The following is a 12,616-nucleotide window of genomic DNA, read 5'->3' as shown; positions in this document are numbered from 1 at the left end:
AGAGTATGTATGTAGCTCGAGCCAGACATTATCGGTCGTCCTCTATCTGTGCTGAATCCTCGTCCAAAACCTAATTTTCATCAAACTACCCATCCACTTAGTTCCTCTCTCCTCCTCAGTATTAACCCACTTTTCAGTGTGCCTCCTCCCCCCATGTCAAACCTTCTCCTGACTAAAAATTTAACCCAGTTCTCGTAGAGGCTGTAGCTCCCATATCCAGTTCCCTTCTAATGCCCCATTCACACTGGTAGCGATTTTGTCGTTGTGATGTTGCGTGATAATTTACTTCCTACTGCTGGATGCTTTAACGTTGATGGGTGGGCTTTAGATAGTCTGATCACAAATGAGATGTATCCCAGGCAAAATAAAGATTTTAATGAGCTATCTGGCTGCTAAAAAGTAACTTTATAACATAAAATAAACAAAGTACTATTTGTTTGTAGATTACAGCAAGTCATTGTGCGTTGTAAACAAGATGAACGATTATGCATGAAACAGACTCGTCGCTGCTCATTTGCATAAGCATAACCTACTCTCAACTTTGACTTTTTACTGGATGCCATAAATGTAAACTTTTGTAGCAATTTTCCCTCTCGTTAGTACTCGCCATGTCAAGTCACTACTTATTTGCATCAAAGTAAATGTCTGCATAAACGTAACTCCTATTGGTATTCACTGGTTACTATATTGATTTGCTCCACATTTGCATAAACGTAAACGTGTGCATAAACTTGACTCCCATTGGTAGTTGAGACATTGAGTCCCTGCTCAATTGCATAAAATTTAACTTTTCTTAACTTGACAAATCACTTGGTATCCTTCACATGAAGTCACAGCTCATTTGCATAAACTTCACTCCTGTTGGTAGCTGCTGCATCGAGTCACTGTTTATCTGCATGAACTTGAAATACTCTTAACGCTGACGCCTCATCAAGTCAACGCTCTTTTGCATAAACCTAAACTTTTGCACAAACTTCCCTCCCATTGGTAATCACTGGTCATTTGCATAAATGTAAATGGTTTGCATAAACTTTTCTCTTGCTGGTATTTGGCACATCGCTGCTCATTTGCATTAACGTAAACTTTTCTCTATTTTGATGCATCACCAGACAACCCACATCACATTGCCAAAATCTGCCCACTCTTGTTAAAAACAACTGACTTCCAGATGCTTTGTCGCTACAAATCTCTGTCAGTGTGAACGCCCCTTGATTCTGACGCAGCTTTCAGCTCTGAGACCTTACTGTCCAGTTAACTTAATTACACTAAGAGCGGACAGCGAATGCCATGTTGATCTGAAACTGAGGGGAATTCCATGAATCCCTTATTCATACTGCATGATGTTCAGTTTGAGCAGAGCAGGGCAGAGAAGGGATGGCAGAGAATGAGCCATCGTGGCTTTCATAATGCTCTGTAAGCAGGTCATTATGAGATACGCACTTGGCATGTTTGAGGGATCTCTGTCAGAGACTTCATGAATTAACAATGTTGAGTTACGCATCGTGTGCTAACCCTAATCATGAGAGTTTTATGGCTGATAATTGTATGAATTGTATGAATGATGACATGCATAATGATCATTTTTCTGTGATGTTCTTCTCTGTCTCTGTGTCGCATTCTGGCATGTCTTCGTGGGAATAACGTTGGGTCTCTGTTTCATTCATAGTCCTAATGGAAAGTCTGTGTCATGGTCTGAATCAGGTGCCAGACCCCAGGGGAGGGGGTCGAGTGTGTTCCACAGACTGTCTGTGCATGTGAGGAGGCAAGCGGTCGGCCAGAGTCAGACGGCGGTCATACGACCCCTAACTAATGCCTCACAACCCCCCGAGTCTGAATGTAATGCTGGTCTCAACACAGCCCCCACCGGCTCTCACCCCGACAACAAGGATCTCTACAACCTCAGCGAGGGGCACGATGGGGGTCCCCAACATCCTACAACCCACGAGGGAGGGGTACCACCTTCCTATTCCCCTCCTAATTTAATAGACCACAGCACTGATTGTCCTCAAGGGAGGCCGGTGGACACCCTGAGCTCAACGCTTCCTGATTTTGACCAATTTGTAATCGGCACGGGCAACAAGTTGAGCCCCATCACCTATAAATCGTCCGCCAATCAGCTGCCTCTTCCGATGCAAGGGGAGGCGTTCCCTGAGGAAGGTTCAGAATTGGAAGCTCTTGACCTCATTCAGGGGTTTCTGTGTGAGAGTGCCACACAAGAAGAGGAGGAGGAAGAGGAAGGTGTGGAGGAAGAGTTGGCACAGAGTAAGCTGACTCTGCTCACTCCACCTTCCCCCTTCAGGGACTCGCTTCAGGCAGGGGGGTCCATTCCCGGATCCCCCGGCTCTGACAATAACCCTCCCTTTTCCCAAAGTATGAACTACGCCCCAAAACAAAGCTCTTTTACGCTGTAAAAGCACACGCTCAGGACAGCGCTGTTTATTATTCGATCACTGCAGGATATCATTTGCTTGCTTACTTATCTTCGTAAGTCTTCGTAAGTCTCTTTCGGAAGGCAGGAAGAACCCTAAAATTTAACAAATGGGATGTCCTGTTGGGAATATTTTTCTCTGAGGCAGCGCTGGCAGCATCCGTTTTCCAAAATACTGCAGAAAGTTGGAGTGCCAAATATGATTGTGTTGCTGTGCCCGAAATCCACTGGCAAGTGACATCGCAACAGTCCAGGAGTGATAATGCCAGCTTGCTGCTTTACTATTTCACTCTTAGCAGGATGAGACACACTTTCTTGGATTTTATGTGCTTTTGAACTATGTAGCTGCCTGGACTTGGCTCTGATTCAAAAGTTGCATTACTACTGGCAACACAAAAACAATCATGGAAAAAATTAGGGTTTAGGATGTAGACGGCACAGACACATAAGTGCAACAGTACTGAGAGTGCAACAAAGAGAATCAAATTTCATAGCAGGTTGCTGTATATCTGGTTTTGGTATCTGATTTCCATTTTTTAAACCGTTTCAGTAACAGTGCACAAGTCAGAGTGAAACACAGAAATCATATGCGCACAAAACTCACTTGGTTGACTGGACGAGTAAACGTGGAGTTTCCCAGCTAAGGTGTTTTCCAATTTCCTTGTGGCTCCCAAATGTAAGTTTCAGTGCTTTTGCTTAGAGAGTCAAATGCAAGAATGCTGATTGTAATGTTAGGTATAGAATACTATTTTAGCTTAAATGTGGAGCCAAGGTTAATAAAAGAAACTGTGTTTTTCTCAACTTTACTTTGTCTCATGCGTGAACTCATCCTAGAAAAAAGGAGCTATGTTTTGCAAACGTTTGTATACTGTTCTGCCATCTATCGTTTTCCACACAGATGGTGTCTTTGTATTTCTGCTATATGTTTCTATGATTAGAATGTGAGATATTTGTAAGTTTTAAAAACAACGTCTTATACTGTATATGGTGGCAATGAAGCTGGAGTAACTTTTCAGCGACTTTTACAGACTTTTAATGTTCCATTTTTAAACTGTAACTATGAGTAGTTGCTTCTAGTGGTAACTTGTAGCATTTACTGCCAGTCTCGCATAGGATTATTACATGGATTTACTACTGTAACGCTTTAAGTTTTACAGGACTATTAGAATGCAACTCTCAAAAGAACAATATTCTTGAATATCTTACATATTGTAATTGTTATAATGGATTGTAATATTATTAGGTCTTTTAGTGTAAGTTGTTTGGAACAGAATCATTTGTTCAATGTAAAGTAATTGACAAGATCACCTGTTTACATGGTCAAACTTAAAAATGAGGAGAATGCTCTTTCTGCCAGGACAAATCATGCTGTAAAATAAATATTTTATATTTAATGCTGTCTTTTGTTTTTCACCACCTTTTCCGTTTAAGAGCTTGATGCTTTTAATGGTTATGCACTTTTATCTTTATTTTATGAGTTGCAAATACAAGTGGGTTTTTAATACACTATTAAGAACAGTTTAGTATCAGTTTAGTTTTATTATGGCATGGCATCATTATCTTTAATATCTCCGAAATGAGATTTTAATGTTACTTCATAATAGCATCATTCTCTAACCTCACATCACCATAAAAGCGATTTATTCATATTGTAAGCACTCAAAATGGTAGGCCTACATCAGGTTTTTATTTAATCTTCGTGTTCGTTTCCGTCTGCTTTTGATCACACCAAATATGATGTTGCGCAATCTTTGCATTCGAGACTCGCACTCACATGTTGAAATTCAAACTCTTTTATTTAACTTCCACGACTCACCAGACCGCAGCGCGTGAGTGTGTGTGTTCTTTACTTATTTGACCCTAAAGCCCAAGCGGGTGAAAAAAAAGCAAAGCAATCCAGTCGAGGCGTGATATTTCCGGGTCCTATGACTTATCAGGTGGTTGTCCTGAGAGGGAGAGGGAGCGTGTGCTTTCTGTTTGAATACTTTCCTTACGTCCCCGAACCCAAAGCACTTCTCCAAACTGTGTGAGGGAGTAGAGGGGAAGTGGTTGCTCAAAGTTGCCAAAACTTTCCTCTCTCATAACTGACAGTTGGCAGCATGGCAGGCGGGTCTGTGTCGGAGTGTAAGGAGTATTTGTTTAAAGTTTTGGTAATCGAAAGAACTTCTCCACACTGTGTGAGGAAGCAGAGGGGAAGTGGTTGCTCAAAGTTGCCAAAACTTTCCTCTCTCATAACTGACAGTTGGCAGCATGGCAGGCGGGTCTGTGTCGGAGTGTAAGGAGTATTTGTTTAAAGTTTTGGTAATCGGGGAACTTGGTGTGGGAAAGACGAGCATCATCAAGCGATACGTGCACCAACTCTTTTCGCAACACTACAGAGCGACCATAGGAGTGGATTTTGCGCTCAAAGTCCTCAACTGGGACAGCAAAACACTAGTGCGGCTACAGCTATGGGACATCGCAGGTAAGGACGTGAAAATGGAAATGTCTTAAATCTAAGTTTCATTTAATAAACCTACAGATACAGTTTTAAAAGTTTTGTGTTGTATATGGCCACCCTTAAAGTAGTTAGGCTATAAGGTTTTTCCCCCTTGTCTCGGCATTAAATAAGCCCCCAGGCACGCACAAGGTAGCACATGACTCTTGATGTAATGTTGAGTTTAGAATAATGATGGAAAGTCCGAGTTCAGTCCTAGTTTCGGTTCCTTTGAACAGTTCGTTTCAAAGAATCATATACAGATTCAACTTTTCTTATAGCCTACTGTAAATCATGACGTGATTCCGTTATCGCGTGGTATCCTGTATTCCTGACGTAGCATATTACATATGCGATTAACCGTTTCAATAAAGACGATAAATAAAATATAGCCTAAAGTCTGTAGCACAGTTTGCTATCTGCATTTTTAATTTCAATTAAGTTTTATTAAAAGCCTAAAATGTAAAGGATAGTTTAATTTCATGTGTCCACTTTGATTCAGTTCAAAACACAATCCAAATAATTTGTATTTACAACTTAAACTCAACATTTAGGCCTGCTATCCCTTGGTTGAAAAAGTTAAATTAAAACGTACTTTCTTCCTAAGCCTGTTACAACTGTCAGTCAGTTGTAAATATATTTTCAGACAATTTTATTTGTAACATTTTTTACCACCACACTTTAAGACAAATGCTTTTACTATCAGTCCACTCATTGGTTCTCGAATCATTATGTTCAAAAGGTATGTTCTCTGTTAATCGGAATCGTTCAAGTGATTTAAACATTTTCAAATAATTTAAAATTCTTGACTCAAAAACCGCCAGGACAGATTCAATCAGATTTGTGAACGAATCGTTCAGACCGAGTTAGTGAACAGGTTCAATTGTATCATTGAAAACGATTCGGACATCACTTTGATTCCAGATCTGCTCCCGGTTATGCACCCCGAGGCTACTTAAGGGTTAGTTCACCCCAAAATGAAAATTCTGTCATTAATTACTCACCCTCATGTCGTTCCAAACCCGTGAGACCTTCGTTCATTTTCGGAACACAAATTAAGATATTTTTGATGAAATCGGAGAGCTATCTGACCCTCCATAGACAGCAACGCAACTGAAATGTTCCCAGGTCCAGAAACGTAGTAAGGACAGCGGTAAAACAGTCCATGTGACATCAGTGGCTCAACTTCAGTTTTGCGATGCTACGAGAATACTTTTTTTTTGTGCAAAGAAAACAAAAATAACAATTTACTCAACCATTCTTCTCCCCCGAGTTACGTCTTCCGCCATTTTAGAGAGTATTACAATGCATACGTACGCTTTCCCCTGAGCATAAACAACGCTTATTCCATGGTCTGTCTGAATACTGGATTCTGATTGGCTGGCAGGTATGCAGTAAAACCGTTTAATGCACAGGTAGTTCCAAGTCAGTTTAATCACCGTTCTATCTCCGCATCGCATCGGGTGGTTCTTTGCCTCCACGTCGTGCATTAAAATCCTTTAATGCACATATTCTGTTACACCAAATACACAAAATAATGATCTTTAAAAAAGCATCATATGACCCCTTTAATGCACTTCGCGGAGGCACTCAGCTTCGCGTCGGGTGGTTCTTTGCCTCCACGTCGTGCATTAAAATCCTTTAATGCACGGCTAGCCGTTGATTATCCCTTACTTATTACGCACATTACGTTCATGCGCGCACTTTCCCCCCGAACGTAAACAACTCTGATTACGTCCAATACGTTCTTGGGTACTCTCCAAAATGGCGGAAGATGTAACTCGGGGGAGAAGAATGGTTAATGGAGTAAATTGTTATTTTTGTTTTATTTGCGCAAAAAAAGTATTCTTGTAGCATCGCAAAACTGAAGTTGAGCCACTGATGTCACATGGACTGTTTTACCGCTGTCCTTACTACGTTTCTGGACCTGGGAACATTTCAGTTGCGTTGCTGTCTATGGAGGGTCAGATAGCTCTCCGATTTCATCAAAAATATCTTAATTTGTGTTCCGAAGATGAACGAAGGTCTTACGGGTTTGGAATGACATGAGGGTGTAATAATAGTAATTAATGACATCATTTAAATTTTGGGGTGAACTAACCCTTTAAAATGAAACGGGGAAATTCTGGCTATTATGACCTTTAAATAAACGCAAAAAAAAAAAAAAAATCAGTTTGGAAAGAATGCGCTAAACTTTCTGAAAGCCCAGAATAAGTGTGAGTCCTAGTTTACTGTGATCACGTTAGCGAACATAATTACTAACGCAATGTAGGACATGTCACTCCGTGAGCTGCCTATCTAGACATAATAGGGGCCAGAACGTGTTAAAAATGTTGTCTCAGTAAACAGACCTACAGTAGCCTACCACCAGTGCTGTGTAACTGAACGTGCTTTAGTGAAAAGGGAAGTGAAATCACGTATCAACCGAAACCTTGACGTGACGTTATGGAATGCAAGCAAGTCATAAAACAAGAAAAGCTCAAAAAATCTCTTTTTGAGCTTTCTTTCTTTCTTTCTTTCACTGTCTCCCATGTGAGGTAACAGAAAATGAGAGAGAATTGTATAACTGTACTAGCCTTCACTTGCTTATAAAATCACATTCGGCAGATTGCCTGGCGCTCCACATGAAAAAGGAACACAGCTCTTATAACACTGCTTGTGGACTTTTCATGCACTTCACATACATCTATAGGCTACACGACTGGAATATACCATAGCTATTCTGTTGTTCTTTGTTTAATATGCAATAAAAATTTCCCCACCCGTACAATACACTGTCATACATTTAACCCTGTAAAGCCTGACATATGATATAATAGTAATATTTTTGAAACATTTTATTCTAAAGTCTAAAACACGTTTGTATGTTTGTTTGTTTTTTGATACATCAGGCTTTAATAGCCTATACAGTATGATATGATGAGGAAAAAGGAGCTCAAAGAAAAAAACCATTTTATCCAGAGGCCCAATTAAACTGATAAAAAATAAGCAATAATAGATATGTGTGTGTGTGTGTGTGTGTATGTATATATATATATATATATATATATATACACACATTTGACTGATGTACAAATAAATGTTCTTCAAAAGTCTGTTGTATAATATTTGATACATGCATTTTAACATGATTTTTCTTAAACAAAAAGTATATATATGGATAATCAAGTAAATTTAAGTAGCTCCAGTCCAGTAAATATTCATCTTAAAATATTAATAACAATATAAAACTTATGAAAAATATAAAAATATATTAAAGATTTCACAGCAAAATTATGCATGTACCACAACCTGAAGGTGGACATTTTTTCAGGCCTTTTACTTCCTTAACATGTATCTATCAATCAGTAGTCATAGTCTATCAATCAGTCAGAAGGTGGAAAGTAGAAGATTGATTACAACAGGTTTTTCAGCAAAGGTTTGATCAAGTTGATAATTTAGAGGCCTTAGAAATTCATGTATCAAATATGATCTAGTAAGATTTGTAGGGTTAATAATGTGCTTTATAATTCAGAAGGACTCAGCATTTTCACACTAAAGTGCTTGTGAGACATTGGAGAGCTGTCTGTCTGTAATCTATTGACTCTTTCTCTTCCCATTGCTGCACTGCTGCTATCATTAGAGGCAGACCCACACTGCAATCTCTATATTTCCCCAAAGACAGATTATGTCTTTCCACTGCAGTATTCTTCGAGCACAATAGGACCATGGAGGCATGTGTAATTCAATATACTGTACCAACTGTCCACAGCAAACAAATGGACAACTTTAGTTTTAAATTTAATTTCAGTGTCATGTGTGTCAGCCTCCTGTGAAATTTAATCGTGTGTATTTGTATGGCTGGGATGGTTTATTGGTCTAAATAATGATATATCACCTTATACCTTGCCTACCCTGCACCCTAAACTCTGTACTCTGGCACGATACGAGTATTTTTAAATTGAAATATATCTCTGATGTGCTCTTTGAAGCCATGTTTCTTTAATAGATATTATGAATGTCAGTCTGACACAACTTCCAGTGGGACACAATGCAGAGACAAAACATCTGACATCTGTTCTTGGTTACACACATGAGACCCTAACATTCTTGTTCACTATTATGAAACTGAACAAGACATACAGCAGAGGAAATGTATATGATTTAACTGTCTGTATTTAATGCCAAGGCGACCAGCTTCATATGAATCTTAGAATATGAGGAAATAATTTTTTTTTTCTTTTTTTTTTTGGAAGAGTGATAGTTAAGATTTTTTACTTCAGGAAGTTACAAATTATTTTTTCGTGCTAAATTATCTGGACTTTCAAGTTGTTCACCAAACATTTGAACATTTTGAGGACAACTTCCAGGCAATTATGAACAATTACAGGCAGGGGCAGCGCCAGAGAATTTTTAATGCAGGTGCTGAGGGGGTGCTAGATTATTGACAGGGGGAACTGGGCAAATCTATGCTCCAGAACATAGACTGTATAAAAACATGGACGTAGTGTCCGTGACGTCACTGTATTACAGTTTAAGTCACTTCCTTGTTGGCTTCACGAGAGAGAGCGGAAGGTTGCCGCTTGGTTCCAGACTCATTCTTTCCACTGGTTGCTCTTTTTTGCGACTAACTTTCTCAGTTGGTCTGACAAGCATATGTTTTTTTTGTGTTTTATTTGCTACAACATGGGATTAATCAATGCATGCTGATGAACTTTTATCATAGTTTATAGTTATATGGAAACGAAAGTGGTTAACATTCAACCCGTTCTTTTTCATCAGTAGTAGCCTATTATTTGTGATTTGAATTTTGTGAATGGGAGTTCCTCTTTTGCTGTGTTATAAGCCGGGCCTCCGATGCTTTCACTTTCGATTTCGCGATCTTGTCACGTTTTACAATAAAATATAGTTGTCTGTTTTGCCTACATCTATACACCTTTCACTTTTTAAGACTAAAACAAAAGATGGATTCATTGTAATTTTTAATTAAAAAGCACAACAACAATAAAACCGTAAGATATGACCAACATGTTCACCTTCTCTGGTTTAAGAAGTCTTTTACTTTACTTTAGCTGAAAACCATCCATTGTTTCGCACCTTCGCGCTCCTGTGAGATTGAGGTCTCTGCAGAGCAAAAGTGGGCGTTTCTGAATTTTTGGGTGTTTTCAAACTGCAGGGTGTTTCTCAATCATGCAATCAAAATGATCCCCCTTACCTAACCCCACCCCTAAACCTACCGTCACTATGACGTCAGGCAATCAGAAAACATGGTCCAAAAACGCCCCGATTTGGTAACTCCCATTACTTTCCTGCAGAGACCTATACTTGGCTCCTGCTGACGCGGCGAGTATAAACCAGGCTCTTCACTCTAAGCGCTGCGCTGTTCAAACGATTTGCCGTTTGATGTTTCTCATATGCAAAAGAAATGGCAGCGCTTATGAGTTGAACAACACGGTGGTCGCGCCAGTGCGACCGCTCACAAAATTTAGTCACACAGGCAGAAAAAATGGTCGCAGTCTGGAGTCCTGCAATTAATAGTACATATAACCAAAACAGGTCATTATCATTTTTTTATATGAATAATAAAATAAATATAAGGAAAACTTGCCCACTCGATTTTGTAATATTCTTTAATTTTATAGTCCGTATGAAAAGGTGCATTTCTTTTAAAGGCACGTCCATGGCGAGTCAGCGTCGGCATTCGGCAACTTCATCTTTGCACCCGACACTGACTCAGGAAGCACTAATTTATTAATAAATAATTAAAATGTATTCTTTTCCCCCGACACATTCAGAATCACTTTGCTGCTGCTTTGAGGGAATTGCTTTATGTGCGAGCTTGAGCGCGGAATAGGCTATAGCCTAATACGCCTGCCTATATATTAAAGGATGCTTAATATATTATTATATTAATCAATATAATATAACGTGCGACTAGTTGGCTAGAAAAATCTTTAGTCAAGGGCAGGCCTGCTTAGCACAAGGAAGCGATCCATTTTTTAAATAAAATGCTATAATGACATTACGAAAAGCACGACAGCTGCAAATCACGTCGTTTGCATTGCACGAGTTATGTAGCCTATGCGTACGGAGTCAAATGTTTTTTTTTTGTTTCTTTTTTATTATCATCTTAATTATTAAATACAATAGTCTATAGCATGTATATAATTGATTCCAGGAAAAAATCTGTGGGGGTGCTTTTGTCTTTCTTGGGGGTGCTGAAGCACCTGCTAACCCCTCCCTAGCGCCGCCCATGATTACAGGCTGTATACAGGTTGGGGAGGAAAAAAAAACACCTTTTTTTTTTTTTTTTACAGGAAGTGGAGATTAAATTACAAAAATATGTATATTTCATGTCAAATAAAAATATACGTATAGCAAATGAAACATGCATACATTTCTGTAAAAAGCATAAAACAAAATCGTAAAACATAGAATGGCAAACAAATACAGTCTTCAGCCAAAGAGTTATAAACTTTGTTTTTAGCCTTTAAAAGACATTAACCTGTCTAGTATCATTTCTTTATCTCAGATCCTGAGGCAAAGTTATTGTAAATAAGACACTTAATTTAATTTAATTTTAATTTTATTTATTGATAGTTCATAAAAGTTTTTCATAGAACATTTTCTTAAATTATCTGTAAAATTACCTGTACCAGTCATTCACTAATTATTTGGACATTTTGCGTATGAAGTGCAAGCAATTATGAAAAATTAATACAGGCCCTCTAGGAAAAAAAACCCACATTATATTACATTTTAACATTACTATGTATAGTTAAAAACACATTATTTTATAGGAAATGGAGATTAAATTAATGAGATTAGGTACATTATATATTTAATAAAATGTACAACAAATAAAACACATCAAGTATATTTCTGTTAAAAACAAATGTACATTGTCTCTAGCCAAAAGAGCTAGTTTTTAGCATTTAAAAGCCATTTTTAGAGGATTGAGTGGCAGTTTCATCAACCGTGGATTGTCCTTCATTTAGATGCCAGTGTTCCTTTAAAATAGTTTATGTACCCTTCTTCCTTCATTGCTTTCTCACTGAGCCGTTTATTCTCTCGCCTCAGTCTTGGTTGTCACAGTGAGCTGCAAGGACAACATCAATGAAGTGTGAATTACAGAGGTTGCATTCTTTCATTCTGTATGTAGGTGTATGTGTGAATATGTCTGCATGGAGAACAGCTGGAATACTGCTGGCTACTTTACTGTGTGGTGTACCATATCGATGTGCGATTAAAAACACAAGCATCTCAACTGTTCACTGTGACATCCTGGCCCAGTTCCCAAAGCTAGTCCAGACCTGTAGCATCCTGGATAAAGTTGATCAAAGTCTGCCCCATTTATGCATTTACTTCTACACTGCTAATTAACCATGTTAATCATGTACATAATTGGTAGCTCAGTGGTACTAATCAAGTACTCTGTTTTTCTATACCCGCACCGACTAGCGATTATGATAATGACCCTGAATTGGATGACTGTAATCAAGGCCTTCTGCAAATACGTATGTGTCGGACCCTGACTGAAGCCAGGGGCTCACCCGCCTACCTTGGCCCAGAATAGCAGTGCTCCACTGGGGCTGTCTGAAAGGGACATGCTTATTACAGACATGGAGATTTAAAGAAAGTCTGAACATTGTGCCGAGGATTGGGATGACATCTTAGAGCAGCAGTGAATCTATCTATCTATCTATCTATCTATCTATCTATCTAGCTATCTA

At 38.8% G+C, this 12,616-nt stretch overlaps 2 protein-coding genes across 6 annotated transcripts in view; both read left to right on the top strand.

Annotated features, from left to right (window-relative positions):
* Positions 1 to 3,791, top strand: part of LOC107679500 (metabotropic glutamate receptor 1-like) — a 31,658-nt gene extending 27,867 nt beyond the window's left edge. For 3 of the 4 annotated variants that reach the window (XM_016475065.1, XM_016475064.1, XM_016475066.1), the window contains exon 9: positions 1,667 to 3,791. In XM_016475065.1, coding sequence (XP_016330551.1) covers positions 1,667 to 2,411 — 745 coding nt within the window. In that variant the 3' untranslated portion in view covers positions 2,412 to 3,791. The remainder of the gene's footprint in view (positions 1 to 1,666) is intronic. The other variant, XM_016475067.1, reaches the window with a different exon arrangement.
* A 450-nt stretch (positions 3,792 to 4,241) lies between these two features.
* The window catches only part of LOC107679502 (ras-related protein Rab-32-like), a 20,657-nt gene continuing 12,282 nt past the window's right edge, over positions 4,242 to 12,616 (top strand). The window contains exons 1-2 of one of the 2 annotated variants that reach the window (XM_016475069.1): positions 4,242 to 4,578; positions 4,730 to 4,892. In XM_016475069.1, the coding sequence (XP_016330555.1) occupies positions 4,528 to 4,578; positions 4,730 to 4,892 (214 nt within the window). In that variant the 5' untranslated portion in view covers positions 4,242 to 4,527. Of the gene's footprint in view, positions 4,579 to 4,622; positions 4,893 to 12,616 lie in introns of those variants that run through there. The other variant, XM_016475068.1, reaches the window with a different exon arrangement.

Source organism: Sinocyclocheilus anshuiensis, unplaced genomic scaffold, assembly GCF_001515605.1.
Source record: "Sinocyclocheilus anshuiensis isolate Anshui unplaced genomic scaffold, SAMN03320099.WGS_v1.1 scaffold212, whole genome shotgun sequence".
NCBI classification, from domain to species: domain Eukaryota; kingdom Metazoa; phylum Chordata; class Actinopteri; order Cypriniformes; family Cyprinidae; genus Sinocyclocheilus; species Sinocyclocheilus anshuiensis.
This window is presented reverse-complemented; position numbering and strand designations above follow the sequence as displayed.